We start from the raw sequence: 16544 nt of genomic DNA on the forward strand, positions 1-16544 counted from the left end.
AAATATTATTTATATTTATATTAATATAAGCTAATAGACGAAGTAATATAAATTATATAAAAGTTATATATAAGCGTATATATATAATATAAATAAACGGAATCTTAGTATATATTAATATAATCTCTTAATTATTAAATATCTCTTTTATTTATAAAGAGCGATAAGAGTAATAATCGAAGTAGTAGTTAAAGTAATAGCTAAAGTAATAATAAAAGAAGTAATAAATATAATAACGATTATAGCTATATCTATAAGCTAAAAATCTTATATTATTATATATCGATTTATTAACTTAATAGTTTAAAGAATTATATAAGTAGAGATTATAGAGAATAGATATTATTAATATATTAATATACTTCTTATACTATCTAAAAAGTATTATAAAGGATTTTTTAAGATATTTATTATATATAAAGTTAATCTAATTAAGTAATTTTAATTTTACTTAATTAATATATATTATATTATTATAATAATATATAGTTTATTATCGCGATATTATAATAAAAGAAAATAAAGATAAGATAATAAATATAAAGAAAGATTTAATACTTATTAATAATACTATTATTATTATTATTATTATTATTACTAAAAAGAATAAAAAATTAAGATAAAAATAAGATTTTATATTTATTAACGCGATTTTTAATAATTATAATAATAGAATTATTATAATTATAAAGTAATATTAATAATAATAGCGATAATAGCGTATTATAATAAGATAATTATATATTTATATTTTATTAATTAAGATAATAATATATATAACTATATTATCGCGATTTAATATATAAATATATTAATATATTTAAGAAGATCTTAGAGTAAGTACTTTAAATATATTATTATTATATATATTAGTTTAAATTATATTTAAGCTAATAATAAATAATATATAAGAAACTAATAAGTCTATAAGTACTTAATTATAAAATATAATAATAATAAAATTTAGAGATTAAATCTTCTAAGAGAGAAAGTAGTTATAAGAATAAAAGTATTTAGAGTCTATTAATAGATCTCGCTTATATTATTTACTAGTTTATAAACTATATAGCTAAAGCGAGTATCTAATATACTTAATAAAAATCTTAAATACTCGCGAGTTTTCTTTTCTTTTCTTCTTTTCTTAGTTATTAGTTTATTTAATAATTAATCTATTTATTCTTATAATTATATATCTAAATCTCGTAGTTATATAGCTACTACGTAGTTCTATTAAAAGAGATCTTACTATCTTATAATAATTCAAATATCGTCTATTAAAGATTACTTATTAAAGATCGCTTATTAAATTTAATCGATAGCTCTAATTAAAAAAATAGATTATAAATTTAATTTATAAATCTAAACTCGTAATCTTATATATAATTAGTTTTTTTAAACTTAATAAAAAATATTATAATATTTTATTTAAATTTCCCTTGAAGATATTAATACTAGCTATTTTCTTTATCTTAATTATTAATATTATAAGAATTTAAAATATTAAAATATTATTTAATTAATTTTATATTCTCTATACGATTTATAATAAAGATATAATATTAATTATTTCGATAGATATTATTAAGAGAAATATTCGACTAATAAGATATAATTCTTATATCTTTCTTATTAAAGTTTTTTAAATTAATTAATATATAAGATTATTACTTCTTTAACTATTATTTCTTATATTTTAAATCTTACTTAAATTTTTTATTTTCTTTAATAAATTTTATAATATTAATATAATATCTATCGCGTAAGCCTCGAAGTTTTTTATTAATTTCTCGCTTATAAGATAGTTAGTTATTAATATTATTTAATTAAATAGTAATTATTAATATCTTTATTTTAATTTAAGCGATATTCTAATCGAGTTTTTTATTTTATTATTAAAATACGAGTAAAGGCCTATGAATTAAATTTATAATCATTTTTTTAATTAGGGCTATCGAGTAAATAGATAAGCGATCTTTAATAAGCGATATTTGAATTCCTTACGCTTTAATAATTATAAGACTTAATTTAAAAAAAAAATTCTAAAAGCACACATTTCGTTCTATAATTTAAAAAAGAAATCTCAAAATTTTAATAGAAAATAAAAAAGTTATTCTAAAATCAAATAATGTATACCTGTTTTTTAATCAGGGCTGTGACGGGCCGGCTGTCCGGCTGTCGAGCGAACTTTGGTGAGCGATATTTGAATTCCTTGCGCTTTAATAATTATAAGACTAAATTTAGAAATTCTTTTTTTATCTGAAAGCCCATATCTCGTTCTACAATTTAAAAAAAAATCTAAAAGATTTAATAGAAAATAAAAAGTTATTCTATATATTAATAACGTACATCTATTGTTTTTTAATTAGGGCTGTTCGACTGTCGAGCGAACTTTGGTGAGCGATATTTGAATTCCTTGCGCTTTAATAGTTATAAGACTAAATTTAGAAATTCTTTTTTTATCTGAAAGCCCACATTTCGTTCTATAATTTAAAAAAAAAATCTCAAAATTTTAATAGAAAACAAAAAAGTTATTCTATGTGTTAATAATGTACACCTATTTTTTTAATAAGGGAGCTCGGGAGGGCTGGAGATTTTGATGGTTGCGGACGCTAATTTATTTACCCGCGGTGACTCAGCCGATCTAGCCAAAAGGCGTAATAACCTCGAATTTATAATTGGCTACACATATAAATTTAAGATTTTCTAGTTCAGCCCTATCTTATTCTTTTATATATACTAATTTTAATATTACGATTAATAGTTTAAAAGCTTTTTATTAAAATCTTTAATTTATTATATTAAATATTAAAAGTTTTAATAGTATTTTTTATAAAACTTTATCAGTTAGCGATAAAGATAAAGATTATAATTAATTCTTTTTTAATAATATTTATAAATTATACTTCGATATAATTTAAATTAAATTTAATAATATATCTTCTATTAAAGCTAGAATACTTTTTCTTATATAATATAAATAATTTCTCTTCTTTAATATTTAAAATATTCTTATTAAAGTTCTTAAGTTCTTTTAAATAATAATTTATTTATAATTTATCTATAATATTTTAACTTTAAATATTATTTAAACTTAAGATTAAAAGATTTATAATTAATATTAAATTAATAAAAGTATAAAGAAGATCTAATCTAAAATCTATTTATTTTAATATATTAAAGATTTTTTTTAAATGATTTTTAAAATAGTAAACTTTTTTAATTATAGCTATTAACTTTTTATTAATATACTTTCTTTTTAATTATAAATTTAATATAATTAATAAATAAATCGCTATTACTTTAAAAGAAAGATAGATAATATTATATTAGAGATTTAATAATATATATAATAATTCTTTATTATAATATAAAGAGAATACTATTTATATAAAATAATTATAAATATAGATTTTATAGTAAAGTAGAAAGATTAAAAGATTTTAATATACTAAGTTTAATTAGATTATAATATAAGTAAGATAGTTAAAATTAAAATAATTACTTATAACTTATTTAATTTTTATAGTTACTCTATATCTTATTAAGCTATTATATTAATATTTAAAAAAGTAAATAAATTTATAAAAATACTTTATAACTAATAAGAATAGTTTATACTTATTAAATTATCGACTATGTTAATCTCTATCGCATGTGATTAGATAGCCTTATTATTGTTAAATTAAGAAGTATGAAATCTTATATGAAAACTGCTAAACCTCCCTATTACCACTATTTCTCACTGTTGTTAGTGTTACCACTATGCCACTAATTTTCTACTACGGCTACTATTCAAGTAAGAGATCAGAGCACGCAGAGATTATCACTATTCCACTACAGATTCTACTACGGCTACTAGCCAAGCAAGAGGTCAGAGCACGCAGAGGTCATCCAACTACAAACTACAAGCCCGTGCCCAAGAAGTGGCCAGAGCTTTACAAGTCATCTTTCCAGTCAGCCAGTGCCCAAGAAGTAGCCAGTGCAGAGACCATACAGTCACTCGTTATAAATCGATTAGTGAACCTGCTACAATGGCAGTTAATTCAACTACAATTTCGACCTCTTCCTTAAGCAAGTCGATAGATATTCAAATCTTTCGATGTCAGTCATCAGGTCTCAAGTCGTGCTCGTGTCAGGTAAGGGAAGATCGGTGTGCTTGTGTCACAACTGTTAATTTGCGGTACCATACTGCATCATGGGGGTGTGTTGAGTTTTGCTGCAGCGCCTGTGTTGTAGCTACCCCGCACGGTGGTAAATAGAGGTAGAAGTAGCCTTCTCTCAGCACTCTCATCGCTACTTAATCAACCAATCAATCCTTCATACATTTCCAACATTCCGTACACACCCCGTCTTGTGGGGTCCAAGCAAGAGGGTAGTATTGACCGGCAAGAGTGCATACCGAATTCAAAGTCCGTAATGGGCTGACAGACGCAACAAGCGTAGGCGATGGTCAGATACGGTCTCCTAGGGCCTGATAGTCGTATGGACTGGTCTTAGCGCTAGGGTTTACCAGGCCTGAATCAAATGAGCTTGAGAGCGCGGGTGGTTAGATTCCGGCAACGTTTCTGGAACGTCGTGACGCTGGGAATCATTCTTTGATATTGATCCAGGGCTGCCGGTCGTACAAGTACGAAGGCAATATGGATCGAGAAAAAAGGAAAACCTGTGAATTGAAAAGCTAGCCCATTCTCTGGCAGAGTGCAAACCTCAGGGGTTGGGCCTAACAGCTCAGACATTTCACAACCAAAGCACCGGAGAATGTGGTAGATGTGGCACAGACTAGATTGTTGGTTTACGGAGGATAAAGGTCGTCATGTGGGAATCCTGTAATGTGGTCCGATGTAGCGTTTTCTTGGACCACGTCTCTACCTCTCAGGCGGCTTCCATCTGCGACTCTATCTGATATTGCCATTATTGGCTCGGAACATAGGACTCGACCGATATAAATTTGAAGCGGGAAAACTTCCACAAATCCTATAAGCCACCCCGTTGGCAAGGAATGTTGTAGCAGCATTGTGATTAGCTGGATTGTTTAGATACGCTTAGACAAACGACGGACGGCGATCTTGAACTGTGAGCTTCGATTAACTTCAGTAAGGGACGAGAGAACATACTCGAGCATCATCGATAACGGCCTTTACGGCAAGGATTGCGTCAGTGCTGTGTTCGGAAGAATCGAATGTGTTAAAAGCAGCGTTGAGCGTTTTGAGTGAGCGCTTAAGGCTGGCCATCGCTTTTTTCCGACCGGCCGTATCTAATTCGAGGGTTGTAGTCTTTTGTCGCTGCTTCTCGAGAGTAGCTCGTTGCTATCAGAGATTAGAGATTCCTACTATCGAGGATAGTGGAGAAAAGGTACATGGTCAAGCGAGTACTGGTAACAAATCAGCGCCTCTTCGTCCGTGATCGCTCGATCGAACATCGCCTCAGATTGCAGCCTTCTCTTCATGTCGGCGATGACGGTAGGCTTGTCGTTGAAGTCGTCGCTGCAGTCGGAGGGGAGAGCGAGACATGCCGATTTAAAAGCGTCGCGGATGTCTTTGCGTTGAGTGACGGAGAGTTCGTAGATTGCTGGGAGTGAGGGTGACATTTTTGGAAAACTCGGTAGAGCTGGGGATATTGTGATGTGACGAGGGCAATAATTGAAGAGCTGTTTGGTGTGGTGGAATAACGATGCTGTAAATAAAGTGGTGGTTAAAGATGGTGGTTTGTAAAAGAGTGTGGTGGTGATAGATGTAGAGCGCTATCTGATTGTGGGCTAGATGTCTGCTGTGAAGTCTATGCCAAATCACGCTAATGCGCGTTAAATTAATAATGGAGTTCGCGTTTCGCATTCAACGTACGTATTTAACGTACTCGGTAGAGGCATTATAGTCCACTCTCTACTCAACACCGACAACCTTGGAACTCCTATCTTTCTGACCTACTTTCCCTCTGATCTAATATCCCATATCCCGTCCTCTCTCAAACGGAACTCCTGCACTGGAGGATCAACCGGCTCAGCCCAAGGAACCTGGACTGGCATTCCATATCCGCCCATAGATGGCGGGGCGTCAGTGCCGGAGCTGCCGTCGTGGTCGTTGCCACCACCGTCTTCGTCTTCATGGTACAAGTGCTCGTCGCCGTGATTCTCCATATCGTCATCCTGGGCCTCGCCGTGGCTCCTATTCTCAGCACCATGGGACACTCCTGTGTTGGAACCCCGAGAAAGACTGCGTGCTCTCCCTTTGCCACTTGATGCTAAGTATGCAATCTCACTATCTTCCCTGTTGTTATACTCGCTTCCGCCAGAATCATCTTCACCGTGCTCATGATCTGCGGAGGAGGAGGTGATAGCATCTCCCACGTCTTCCTCGATGGTTTCCAGTACTCTATTCCTGTCATGAAGTGGTGGCGCTTTGTCTTTACCTTTCGAATCTGAGTCGTCCACGGCATCATGGTTCAAGCCGCCGTTGGCTCTGCGCCTAGAGAGAGGATCTTGCGCCGCGGAAGGATGGATGCTGTCAACGTGAGATGAAGTGCTGAGCCGGTCATGCGGCATCGGTGGGGGTACTGGCTGGACATTGGGGCGAGAATTTGATGTGGTGGCTGATGAGGTGAAGCTACCTCCTATCTCTTCTGCGGTCTTGAATCTTTTGTCTCTATGTCTGTCTTCGTCTGGTGCCATGGGTGAAGATGTGCCAAGTGCGAAGTGGTGAGGAGTTCGATTTTGAAAAGCTAGTAAATAGCAGTTTTAAGTGTCTACCAAGGAAGCTAGCTGATGGGAGATGATTATAAAAGTGGATTTTGTGTGGAGCTAGGCAACAGCAGAGATCTGTAAACAAAGAAAGTCAGAAGGACAAAGACAGAGACCCCAGAGAAGAAGAGAAGATTCACGAAGTCCACTGCACTGCGAGGGAATAACAAGAGAACAGAAACAAGTGTATGGGTAGCTACGCGACGCCTAGGCGAGGTTCTTCACGTTGAAGCTTCATTGTTGGATAGTGACGAATAGGTCATGTGCTGCTGTCAACAATGGGAAGGCAGGAAGGAGACAGCCCTTCCTCGAGCAGCTGTGGTAAGATAGCAATCCTTTGTATCAGATTCAAAACTCTGCATGACTGTGTAATACTCTGCACGTGTGACCTTAGTGGTTTAGGGCTAGCATGCTCGGAGTTCGCAATGCTATCGAAAAATTATCTAAAACAATTGAGTATACGTAATCACACATATTACGTGTATGATCCTTTAACAACATTAAGACTAGGCTAAAAGCATTTACGAGATAGTTGATAACCTGCCCGCCGAGGATGCGAACATCCAATTCGGTAGACCCAGGGCTCCTACGACCAGGAGACCTCCCTACGAGTCTCTGAATATGATTTCTCCTATGATACAGGCTCACTTGTATCGAATGCGAATGTTGAAAATTTCAAGAGATTGTTCAGGGGCCAAGTGATATTCAATGGTAGGTCAGGAGCGTGTTATACGAGAAGCTGCGGCGATGTGATAGATCAGAACTAAGTTGCATCCAATCTAGACCCTTCTCTCGAAACCATCGAAAAGCTCGACTTGTTGGCCATCAATTGACCTGAAGGAACTATCTACAGTCTCCAGACCCGTCAACAAAACACTCACAGGAAGACGCTGAGTGTTTAAAGGCTGTCGCCGGATAAGTCATGACAGGCATTTCTGGAGAAACAAAAGCAGATACAGTGCCGTGGGCGTTGGCAGAGGGAAGATCGTCGGTTGATTCTGCCAGAACGGGCGATACCTGGGGGCTCTCCGAAATTGGAGTTGGTGGCAACGACCTATTCAGATCGAGCGGCTTTCGTATATATAAGGAATATATTTCTGTCTTTAGATTTGAAGTGGCGATTGAAGCTCTATCCATTTCAATCTCCTTTCGCAGAGCCGAGGCAGATATCACGGTTTCATTGCAGAGTGCGCCATCAGATGACGCAAAGCTTGGCCAACTTTTCCTCGCGGATTTCGTCGAGGCGAAGATTAGGTAATTGTTAGCGTTGCGTGTCTGTACCATGACATGTGAGCTCCGGTTGATTCTCAGTTCGTGGGGAACGGTCGGAAGAGCCTCCGGCATCTCGGGGATCTCATTGCCTGATCCCGAGGGAGCCTGCTCGTTCAGCAATTCCACTCTGGCTTGCGCGCTATCAGGGAGCTCCCGAATTGGCTCATCTGTGCTGTTGTGACCGATTTCCTGCGCAAAACTAACGATTGATTCTCTCGGCTCCTGGAAGAGCGTACGGAGCTGTGTGGCTTCGCTACTAGGTTGGGTGTTCGCATTTTGTCGCCACCTTCGGATGGCGAAAATAGCTGCAAGGGTAGCTAGTAGAAGAAACAAAGCTGTTCCAACGCTGGTCCCTATGGCGACATTGCGACGTAGGTGACTTGGTGTTTCAGTGGCTGACGGAATGGCAACTAAGTCTGCAGGAATACCATCTTCAAATCGACATTGCGAAACAGAGAAGTTGGAGCGCTCATAGTCGACGATGATGTATCTGAAGATAAACTGATTAGTAATCGAAATACAGTCGAGACGAGACTGGAGAGCACTTACGCTTCCTGTAGAAAGGTTCGACCTAGAGTAAACTGGGACTCGTTGACAGCCCTTTTTAAGGGAAAATATCGAAGGGTATCTAAATCGGCAGGATAATCCACCTCTAGGTCGAAGCTTGCATATGGCAAGGTAATCTGTAATGTAGGGTCGCCAGCTATGGCATCTCCGATTGTGAAACTGAAACTGAGGTTTTTTGATAACAGACTCTGGTGGAGAGTATCATTCACCAAATACATTTCCGCTGTACTATTCCATGCTAGCCCGAGTGTCTTTTCAAATTCTTGACATGCTTCGATGGGGAGGTATATATGTGGTAGGGTTGAGTCAATAAAAGTCAAGATTGGGTTCGGTAGTAACGACTGTTGATAAAAAGTGAGATCATTCATACTCGTTGAAGATATCGACTGTAGTCCAACCACGAGATCACGCGAGATATCGGCGGCGAGGAAAAGAGGGACATTATTGGGGACAAATCGTGAACGATCGTAGCCGCCAAACGTCAAGCTTCCAAGTACATATCCTGCTGGCCGTAAGCGTTCATGTCATCCCAAAGTTCTTGATTTACTGCTGAGTAACGAAGGATGAAATGTTTAGCAAGGGCAACTTTTCACAAACGAGTGCCTTGCAAAAAGATTGTACGCACTAAATGCCCATTTTTGAAGTTACGACTTGCAATTCTTGTAAGCCATACGGACAACGGAAGACAGATCGAAGCGGAGGCATATGAAGACACCAAGTAGAGACTCGCGGCCACTTTGGCTAGCAACAAGTGTGAGGCTGATAGTTGTAGTGGCAGCAATATTGGTCATTGATGACGGTGTGCGCAGGTTGCTGAGCTAGGAAACTGACTCACGATATTGTGCCCCCGCAGTATATGCCCACGATAGGCTTGGAATCAAGCTCTCATTGTGCATTGCCGTTAAGAAAGTCGGATGTGGCTCGCTCAAACTGCTAATATTTGTCCCTTGGTGACCCAAACCGAAGACACCCATATGAAAGTCTTCGGTCGCAAGAGCTGAGATGACCTGTGAGTTCAGTGTGGGTCCACCGATAGCATTGTCGAGCCCCAACGCTATCATGTCGAGCCCGTATGGAGCGCTCACATCATATCCAAGGTTTAGTTCGAGTCCTAGAGAATAGTTACCTAAGACTTGCCAGGAGCTCGACTGTGTTGGATCGAATAGACCGCCGCGAGATGCATTACAGGATGAATGGGCTAAGGTGCTATTCCAGTCAGGTGGACATCCTTGAGGGCTTACAACCCACGTCGCCTGGCCCGCGGTCGATGGCAGGACACGGACAATCTGCTCGGGGCTCCCAAGTCGCAAGGCGAACGAGGACCAAGGGCCATCATCACCATCCCTTTCACGAGTGTCAGCATCGTTGTTGATGAGCAGGCAATGGACGGGAAGAAGGAAAGAAATATCGGAGGTACCAGTATTGCGATGGGGGCCAACTGATAGGCGCCGGCGCCATTCCTGATAGAGTTCAGGCTACTTGTAAGGCTATGAATAAGGCTGAGCCGCGATTGGGGGTTTGTGGCTTCTATTCTTTCAGGTTAAAAACTGCAACTTGTTCTTGTCTTTGAGAACATAGCGGCTCTTCTTGTCTTTTACAGTAAATCTCAAAACATCTCGCGAAAGTCAGCAGTGCTGCACCCAAAGTGGTCACGTTGCTTTCTCTTCTTATCAGCTTCCACCCCACGCAGGTCCGTCTCTGCCGCGAGCACTGCCCTTTTTAACGAGCCCCTGCAGTTTCGTTCCATCTTCGATACCTCCACATGCATCTAGATGTTGGTCCTGTTCTCACATTTTCTGCACATGTGGGGCATGAAATTCTGCGGGAGCCCATCTTCAAGTTGAGAGGAACGCATAGATGCCTGCTTCGCTAGCTCCAAAGGTGGGGCGTTCGTTCAGTGCTTGAAACTATGGTTCCACAAATGACATCGTCGAAGCATGCATAGCCTCCTCGCATTGCGCTGTGCCACTTTTCGGCCTTCGGAACGGCATTAAGGTAGATTCGTACATAAATGGAAGCACTCCGGGACCATGGTGACACTGTGCACACCCTGCAATCATAATTTCTGCATATCATTTCGAGTTCTACGTGTCTCCCACACCTTTGAAAATTCCTCCAACCGGTCTAGCATAATCCGTTGAGAAACAAGTGATCGAAAGGGGGAGTAAGGCGCCGTCAGCCTCATGCAAAGGGTGTTTCAGAGACGGAATTTGGTTGTTTCCTTCCTCGACATGCCCCAATATGCACTACCTCGCCCTCTGCTAAAGTTCCACAACGCTCAGAGATTGTCCTCGCTCACTCAAGATGCGTGGCAAATGTACAGCGTGTGAACGCACATCTCCAATATGATCAAATCTGCAGGATCTATGGCCTTCTTCCATCATGCGCATCCATATTTCTGCATGCGAGCGGTTGACAATCTATACGGGCTCTCAATACCGCATCTACTCAGTATTGCGAATCTAACGACCCTTTCTCATTTCACTAGTTTCACAAGATGTCCCAGCAATGGGGTGTTACGTGTCTTCTTTCCTCGGTGTCCGCGGAAAGGGTATATAGCCTCACCCATTCATCGAGTATTGATGTCTCGTTGAACCTGCGGTCTTGACTTCTACGCTATTTCCATCCAGCCCGACCAGACTCAGCCATGTGCTGTCGGAAGTTCTTTCTCCTGTTGCTCGCGACCATCTTCGCCTTGATATGTCCTCCTATTAACGGAGCGAGTCTTGAAAAGAGGCCATACGACATGCTCGACAATCCTGGCGCTGTTCGTCGTGGCGCTGCTTCTCCGCCGGACGTGAACAGCACTTCAGTAATGTCTAATGAGACGACAGCTGCGGCTCCAGCGGCAGCTGCTACTCCAGAAACAGCAGCTACATCAGCAAACTCAGCCTTACTTGCGACACCCGCGACATTTACAGGGCAATCACAAATTACAGCGGCACCTCCACCTCCTTCAGGATCAGCGGGCTGTGTGCCATGGGCCACATGCAATTTGTTTTATCCAGTCAGCAATGCCCCTGTTGAACCTAAAAACAATGCAGACCTAATCAATCACAGTACGTCAACGTGTATTACTGGCCCGAAGACCCCCAAAATACCGCTTGTCTTTCAAAAGGTCCACAGATCACGACCCCTTCTCCTGATGTAACAAACATGTACGACTCAAACATCTGCCCCGCTAGACATGCCAACCTACTTACTCCATACAGTCAATCTCCAAGCGTATATGTCAATTTCCCCTCGATCCGCGCTCATGATGGGTGCAGCCAAATTGGCGCAACATTCACCAACTTGATTACTTCTTTCGCTCCTAGTGCGTTGTCAACTATTGGAGGCGATTCCAAAACATACAGCTTCAACTTCGGCGATCTTCCCTGTCCACCGGCCATTATAGGATGGAATTCTTCGCAAGGTCCATACGCGCCCTTACTTGCCCCTCCCGAATTCCTTTTCCACTTAGACCCAGCGTTCTTGACGTGTATTCATGGTGCTTCTCAGGGGATTGATCCTTACACGGCTTTGGTAACTACCAATGCAGCCTCGGGTCCTGGAAAACCCGGCTGTCGTAGACCCTGTAATTGAGCCAAGGGGGCATTGGAGCGGGCGCACCCGGTCCCATGAGCTCCACAGAAGACGGCCCAGCCAACAGCATGAGCGGAATCTTGGCAGGCACGGGTTGCAATCTCTTGGCAGACAAACATGTCGTTGGTATAGCGCAGTAGCATAAGCAGATAGGCATTCTCATGTATGCCGCTTGGTAGATTCAGATATAATATCACGGGTTCCTTCGAGCATTGGATGTTGGCTAACGAACGTTGGTATAAACTCGCTAGATGTCAAATTTCCATCAAACCTGCCAAGCCTTTGCGTTGAGAGTTTGCAGCCACTCTCATTGCTGTTGGTGATCACGGTCTCTTAAGAATGGTCGATTCATACGGAGCATGATTGCGTATCCTCACCACACCATCAGCGCTCGTTCACTATGTCCTCTTCTATCACAACAGCCCTCCCAAAAATCTCTGCCGGAGCGGGATGTCTAGTTTGAAGACTTTGTCTCACGCGGATTTGAGAACATATAAATATCTTATCCTTACTATGACCTTGAAATGTAGCACTTGCCTCCATCGAGCCTCAGCTGTCATACAGATCTAGCTCGCGTAGATCACAGAGTTACGCATAATTTTAATCAATCTACCGATACTGCCAAGACCTCAAGCTGGGATGTAACAGGTTTGATTAGGGGAAGAGCGCGGAGTGGGCGGGAGGAGGACGGTGAGAATTAGTTAATGGGAGGATTGAAGAGGATGAATCCTCGGATGACACGTTTGAGACGAGGGTACATTCATGGTGGGTGAGGTTGTCTACCATCTGTCCAGATCTGTTCTACTTTCCACCTTTCCTGTACCGAGCTCGACACTAGAATTTTGCGTAACTCGACAGTCGCAAGGTTCCAAAAACCTCCTCCACCTAAGCGGTATGAGCGTGCGGCTTTCCCTCGGTACCCTCGGGTTTACGAAAATCAACAATTCGCGGAGGTTTTCAAAACCTCAAGTGGGACTAGCGGTTTTCCTAAAGTTTTGCGTAATTCAACGGTCGCGGGGTGCCCAAAACCTCAAGTTGGACTAGCGGCTTTCCTAAAGATTTGCGTAATTCAACGGTCGCGGGGTGCCCAAAACCTCAAAGGGGACTAGCGGTTTTCCTAAAGATTTGCGTAATTCAACGGTCGCGGGGTGCCCAAAACCTCAAGTGGGACTAGCGGTTTTCCTAAAGTTTTGAGTAATTCAACGATCGCGGGGTGCCCAAAACCTCAAGTGGGACTAGCGGTTTTCCTAAAGTTTTGAGTAATTCAACGATCGCGGGGTGCCCAGAACCTCAAGTGGGACTAGCGGCTTTCCTAAAGTTTTGAGTAATTCAACGATCGCGGGGTGCCCAGAACCTCAAGTGGGACTAGCGGCTTTCCTAAAGATTTGCGTAACTCAACGGTCGCGGGGTGCCCAAAACCTCAAACGGGACTAGCTGATGGAACTTACTCGGAGCGGGCCGTTGTCCGAGTGGACGCAAGAGTCTTGGCGAAGCGGACGTTCACGACCATCCATAAGTACTGTACAGGGGCTCCGTGCCTTTGCTTCTCAAGGAGAGCGACTAAAGCGCGAGCAGTCACGCGTTGAGATGTGCTCAAGTGGAGACTGCCGAATCAAAGTTACATACCAGCCCGAATCTAATCTCCTAAATTCGCGCTGGCGTAACCTAATTGCGCTACCACTGTACCGGGTACAGAAGTAGATAATGTACCTAACGTCGACACGATACACCTTGCGCAAGTACGTCATCAGCGTGGTCATCACCCTGGTTCTAAAAATCCGCGATCCGATGCGTGTCCACCCCCTCAGATCGAATCAGTGTTCGCGGTTTTGGCACACATCAAGGAAGTACGAGTACCAATCTTTCGCACCCTTATCTATTATCATTAAAGCGGTTGCATCGGATTTTTGCAGAACTTCTTTGAAAATTGGAGATTTTGATTCGCATTTCAGAAGGTCCCCGGCAGTCGAATTGGGTTCCAGCAGAAGTGCCTTAATCTGAACATCGGAAAATCTCTCACACCTTTGCATATGTACGAAATCTCATACGCGTGAGAAGTCTCTCGTCAAGCTTTATAGAAACAGTGAGTGTGATGTGGCAATCGAGTAACGCATAGGACATCCCAACGGGAGAAGTGAAAAGATCTGCACCTAGTCACGTGTACATTCGATAAATACATGTTACTTTATTCCATATCGCTTTTCCCGCGCGCATAAATTACTCCGAGAGTCGCGGACACTAACCCGATTTGAGGGGTGGTACATACAACGAAAACCGGTGTACACGCATGAGATCGGGTTGTCTGTCATCGAAAAAGTCGCAGATCGGCTCTGCAGTCGTATTAGCGATCATCACTCCATCGAAACAAAAGTCAACAACAAACCTTGAACCCTTTCCTACCCAGCACAACCCCTCCTCGAGCATACCACGATAAATCCACCCACGCAGCCCCAATGACTCCCGATAGAGCAACAATAGTCTGGGTGCCCGGCCTCCTCTACACCCCCGCGCACTACACCCCCATCATCGCCGCCCTCGCCGCCCTCCCCGTCCCCATCCCGAGCCTCAGCATCCCCATGCCCAACTACGGCCCCGGCGCCCCCTCCGCCCTCCCCTACGACGACCTCACCCTCGTCCGCGCCACCTGCTCCGACCTCGTCGACGCCGGCAAAGACGTCATCCTCATCGGGCATTCCTACAGCGGCGTGCCCGTCTGCCAGGCCGTGCGCGGCCTCGAGCGCAGTCTGAGGCAGAAGGAGGGCAAGGCCGGCGGCATCGTCCGCGTCGTCTTCATCGCCGCCTTTCTCCTCCCCGACGGCATGAGCACGATGCAGTATTCCGGCGGCCGCCTGCCGCCGCCGTGGGTGACGGTCGATGACGGCGGGGTCCTTTGGCGCCCCAAGCGGGGCCTGTGCATGAAGTTGTTCTTTCAGGACCTGCCCCCCGCGGAGCAGGAGCGCTGGGCCGACGAGCTGGTGGTTGCGAATCGCAACAATTGCACGACGCCGGTTCGGAGGGCGTGTTGGGATGTGGATGTCGCGAAGACGTATGTGGTCACGACGCAGGATTTGGGGATGCCGCTGGAGCGGCAGCGGGCGATGATGAAGGAGGTGTGGGATGAGAGTTGGAGTGTGGATGAGATTGGGAGTGGTCACGCGCCGTTTTTGAGCAAGGTTGCAGAGTTGGTGGAGATTTTGGAGAGGTATGCGTAAGGAACATAGTTCTCGTATGGCGGAGGGGGTTTTCCCTTGGGTGAGAAACATGCCGCTTCGTGCTTTTGAATCATCTCGCAAATGCTTCGACCACTCCACCTTTGCTACATGCAATGTTTCTGTACATTCTCCCCGTCGACATCCATCTTCCTGCCGATGCCACTCCACAAATTTCCCCGTATCATATCGTCCATCTTGCTTAGCGCTCGCACTCGCTAGGGCTTCATGACCGCTCCTGTCATCCGGCGGTCAGCGATGGCTACTCGAATCTTTGGGATTGTGAGGCCGATGGCCGAGCCGATCCTGTCTCAACTGTGAGCTTTTTCCGCGAGGCTGGCGGGGCCGCTTAGATACCGAATGGTTACGGGCGAAAGGATAAGATTTCGCCTAAAGAACAGCGATACTCGATCGCGTACACGGAAAAACGGTCTTATACAAAGTAAGACGGCATGGTCTGATAATCTTATTTCAGAAGTCAAACGACAGTGAGTAAGAGGAGTCGGCGAGTCATCTTATCTTCGAATACGCTCTTACAATCGGATGACGGTGATCAGAGTAAACCAAGGGACCATCTCATCTTCAAACCTAAACATACACCCTCAGTTCGGGTCAGTATCCACGGTTTTGGCTCAGCAACTTCAATCTGCATTAAAAAGAATTCTCAGCTATTGTGCTAGTCGGATTCACTTTCTTCAGAATTCTCAAAACATGACAGTTTTGACATGCATCAAAGTAATGTCTTACATTTCTGTGTATGTCCGGTCAATGTGATTGAAAAAAGGAGGAGAAAAAAGAAAAGCATACAACAATCGAAGCAATGCATCATAATACTCTACGGATAAACAAAGAGATCCTCATCCACTTAAGTGTGTTTTCCAATAGATGGAATTCAGATCATGTCACCATTCCCCACCTCTTTCTCAGAGCGTGTACTTATCTCATCCGGCTGCATAAGCGCTAGAGAGTAAGCACCAAACGTTAACTCGTGACTCAAAATCGAAATCTCGCCATCATCCGATGCCAGGGCCAATTGCTTGCGAAATGAATCGAGTCAATGGTCGCCGGTCCTTCGAGTGCTCCACCACCCCAAATAACAACTAGCAGTATGGTAATACGAGCGAGAATTGAACTCGTCTTAATATAAGCGTGGGGTTCACGGCACGAAACTGATCGAA

At 42.2% G+C, this 16544-nt stretch overlaps 4 protein-coding genes across 4 annotated transcripts; 2 read left to right on the plus strand and 2 right to left on the minus strand.

Moving 5' to 3' along the window:
* Positions 1–5032: 5032 nt before the first annotated feature.
* On the minus strand, positions 5033–5587 carry HO133_008193 (uncharacterized protein; the record flags this gene model as incomplete). The annotated part of the gene is made up of 3 exons (XM_037299061.1): positions 5033–5071; positions 5115–5306; positions 5357–5587. The coding sequence occupies 3 exons, from the start codon at positions 5585–5587 to the stop codon at positions 5033–5035; spliced, it is 462 nt and encodes a 153-aa protein (XP_037156397.1).
* Positions 5588–5920: 333 nt separating this feature from the next.
* On the minus strand, positions 5921–9633 carry HO133_008194 (uncharacterized protein; the record flags this gene model as incomplete). Its single annotated transcript, XM_037299062.1, has 4 exons — positions 5921–6714; positions 7615–8495; positions 8555–9074; positions 9408–9633. 4 exons carry the CDS (start codon positions 9631–9633, stop codon positions 5921–5923), a joined length of 2421 nt encoding a protein of 806 aa, XP_037156398.1.
* A 1586-nt stretch (positions 9634–11219) lies between these two features.
* Positions 11220–12157, plus strand: HO133_008195 (uncharacterized protein; the record flags this gene model as incomplete). The annotated part of the gene is made up of 3 exons (XM_037299063.1): positions 11220–11579; positions 11633–11730; positions 11785–12157. 3 exons carry the CDS (start codon positions 11220–11222, stop codon positions 12155–12157), a joined length of 831 nt encoding a protein of 276 aa, XP_037156399.1.
* Positions 12158–14610: 2453 nt separating this feature from the next.
* HO133_008196 (uncharacterized protein) lies at positions 14611–15369 on the plus strand (the record flags this gene model as incomplete). Its single annotated transcript, XM_037299064.1, has 1 exon — positions 14611–15369. One exon carries the CDS (start codon positions 14611–14613, stop codon positions 15367–15369), a length of 759 nt encoding a protein of 252 aa, XP_037156400.1.
* Positions 15370–16544: the final 1175 nt, after the last annotated feature.

This window comes from Letharia lupina (assembly GCF_014066315.1).
Source record: "Letharia lupina isolate WasteWater1 chromosome Unknown contig_4, whole genome shotgun sequence".
In the NCBI taxonomy this organism is placed as follows: domain Eukaryota; kingdom Fungi; phylum Ascomycota; class Lecanoromycetes; order Lecanorales; family Parmeliaceae; genus Letharia; species Letharia lupina.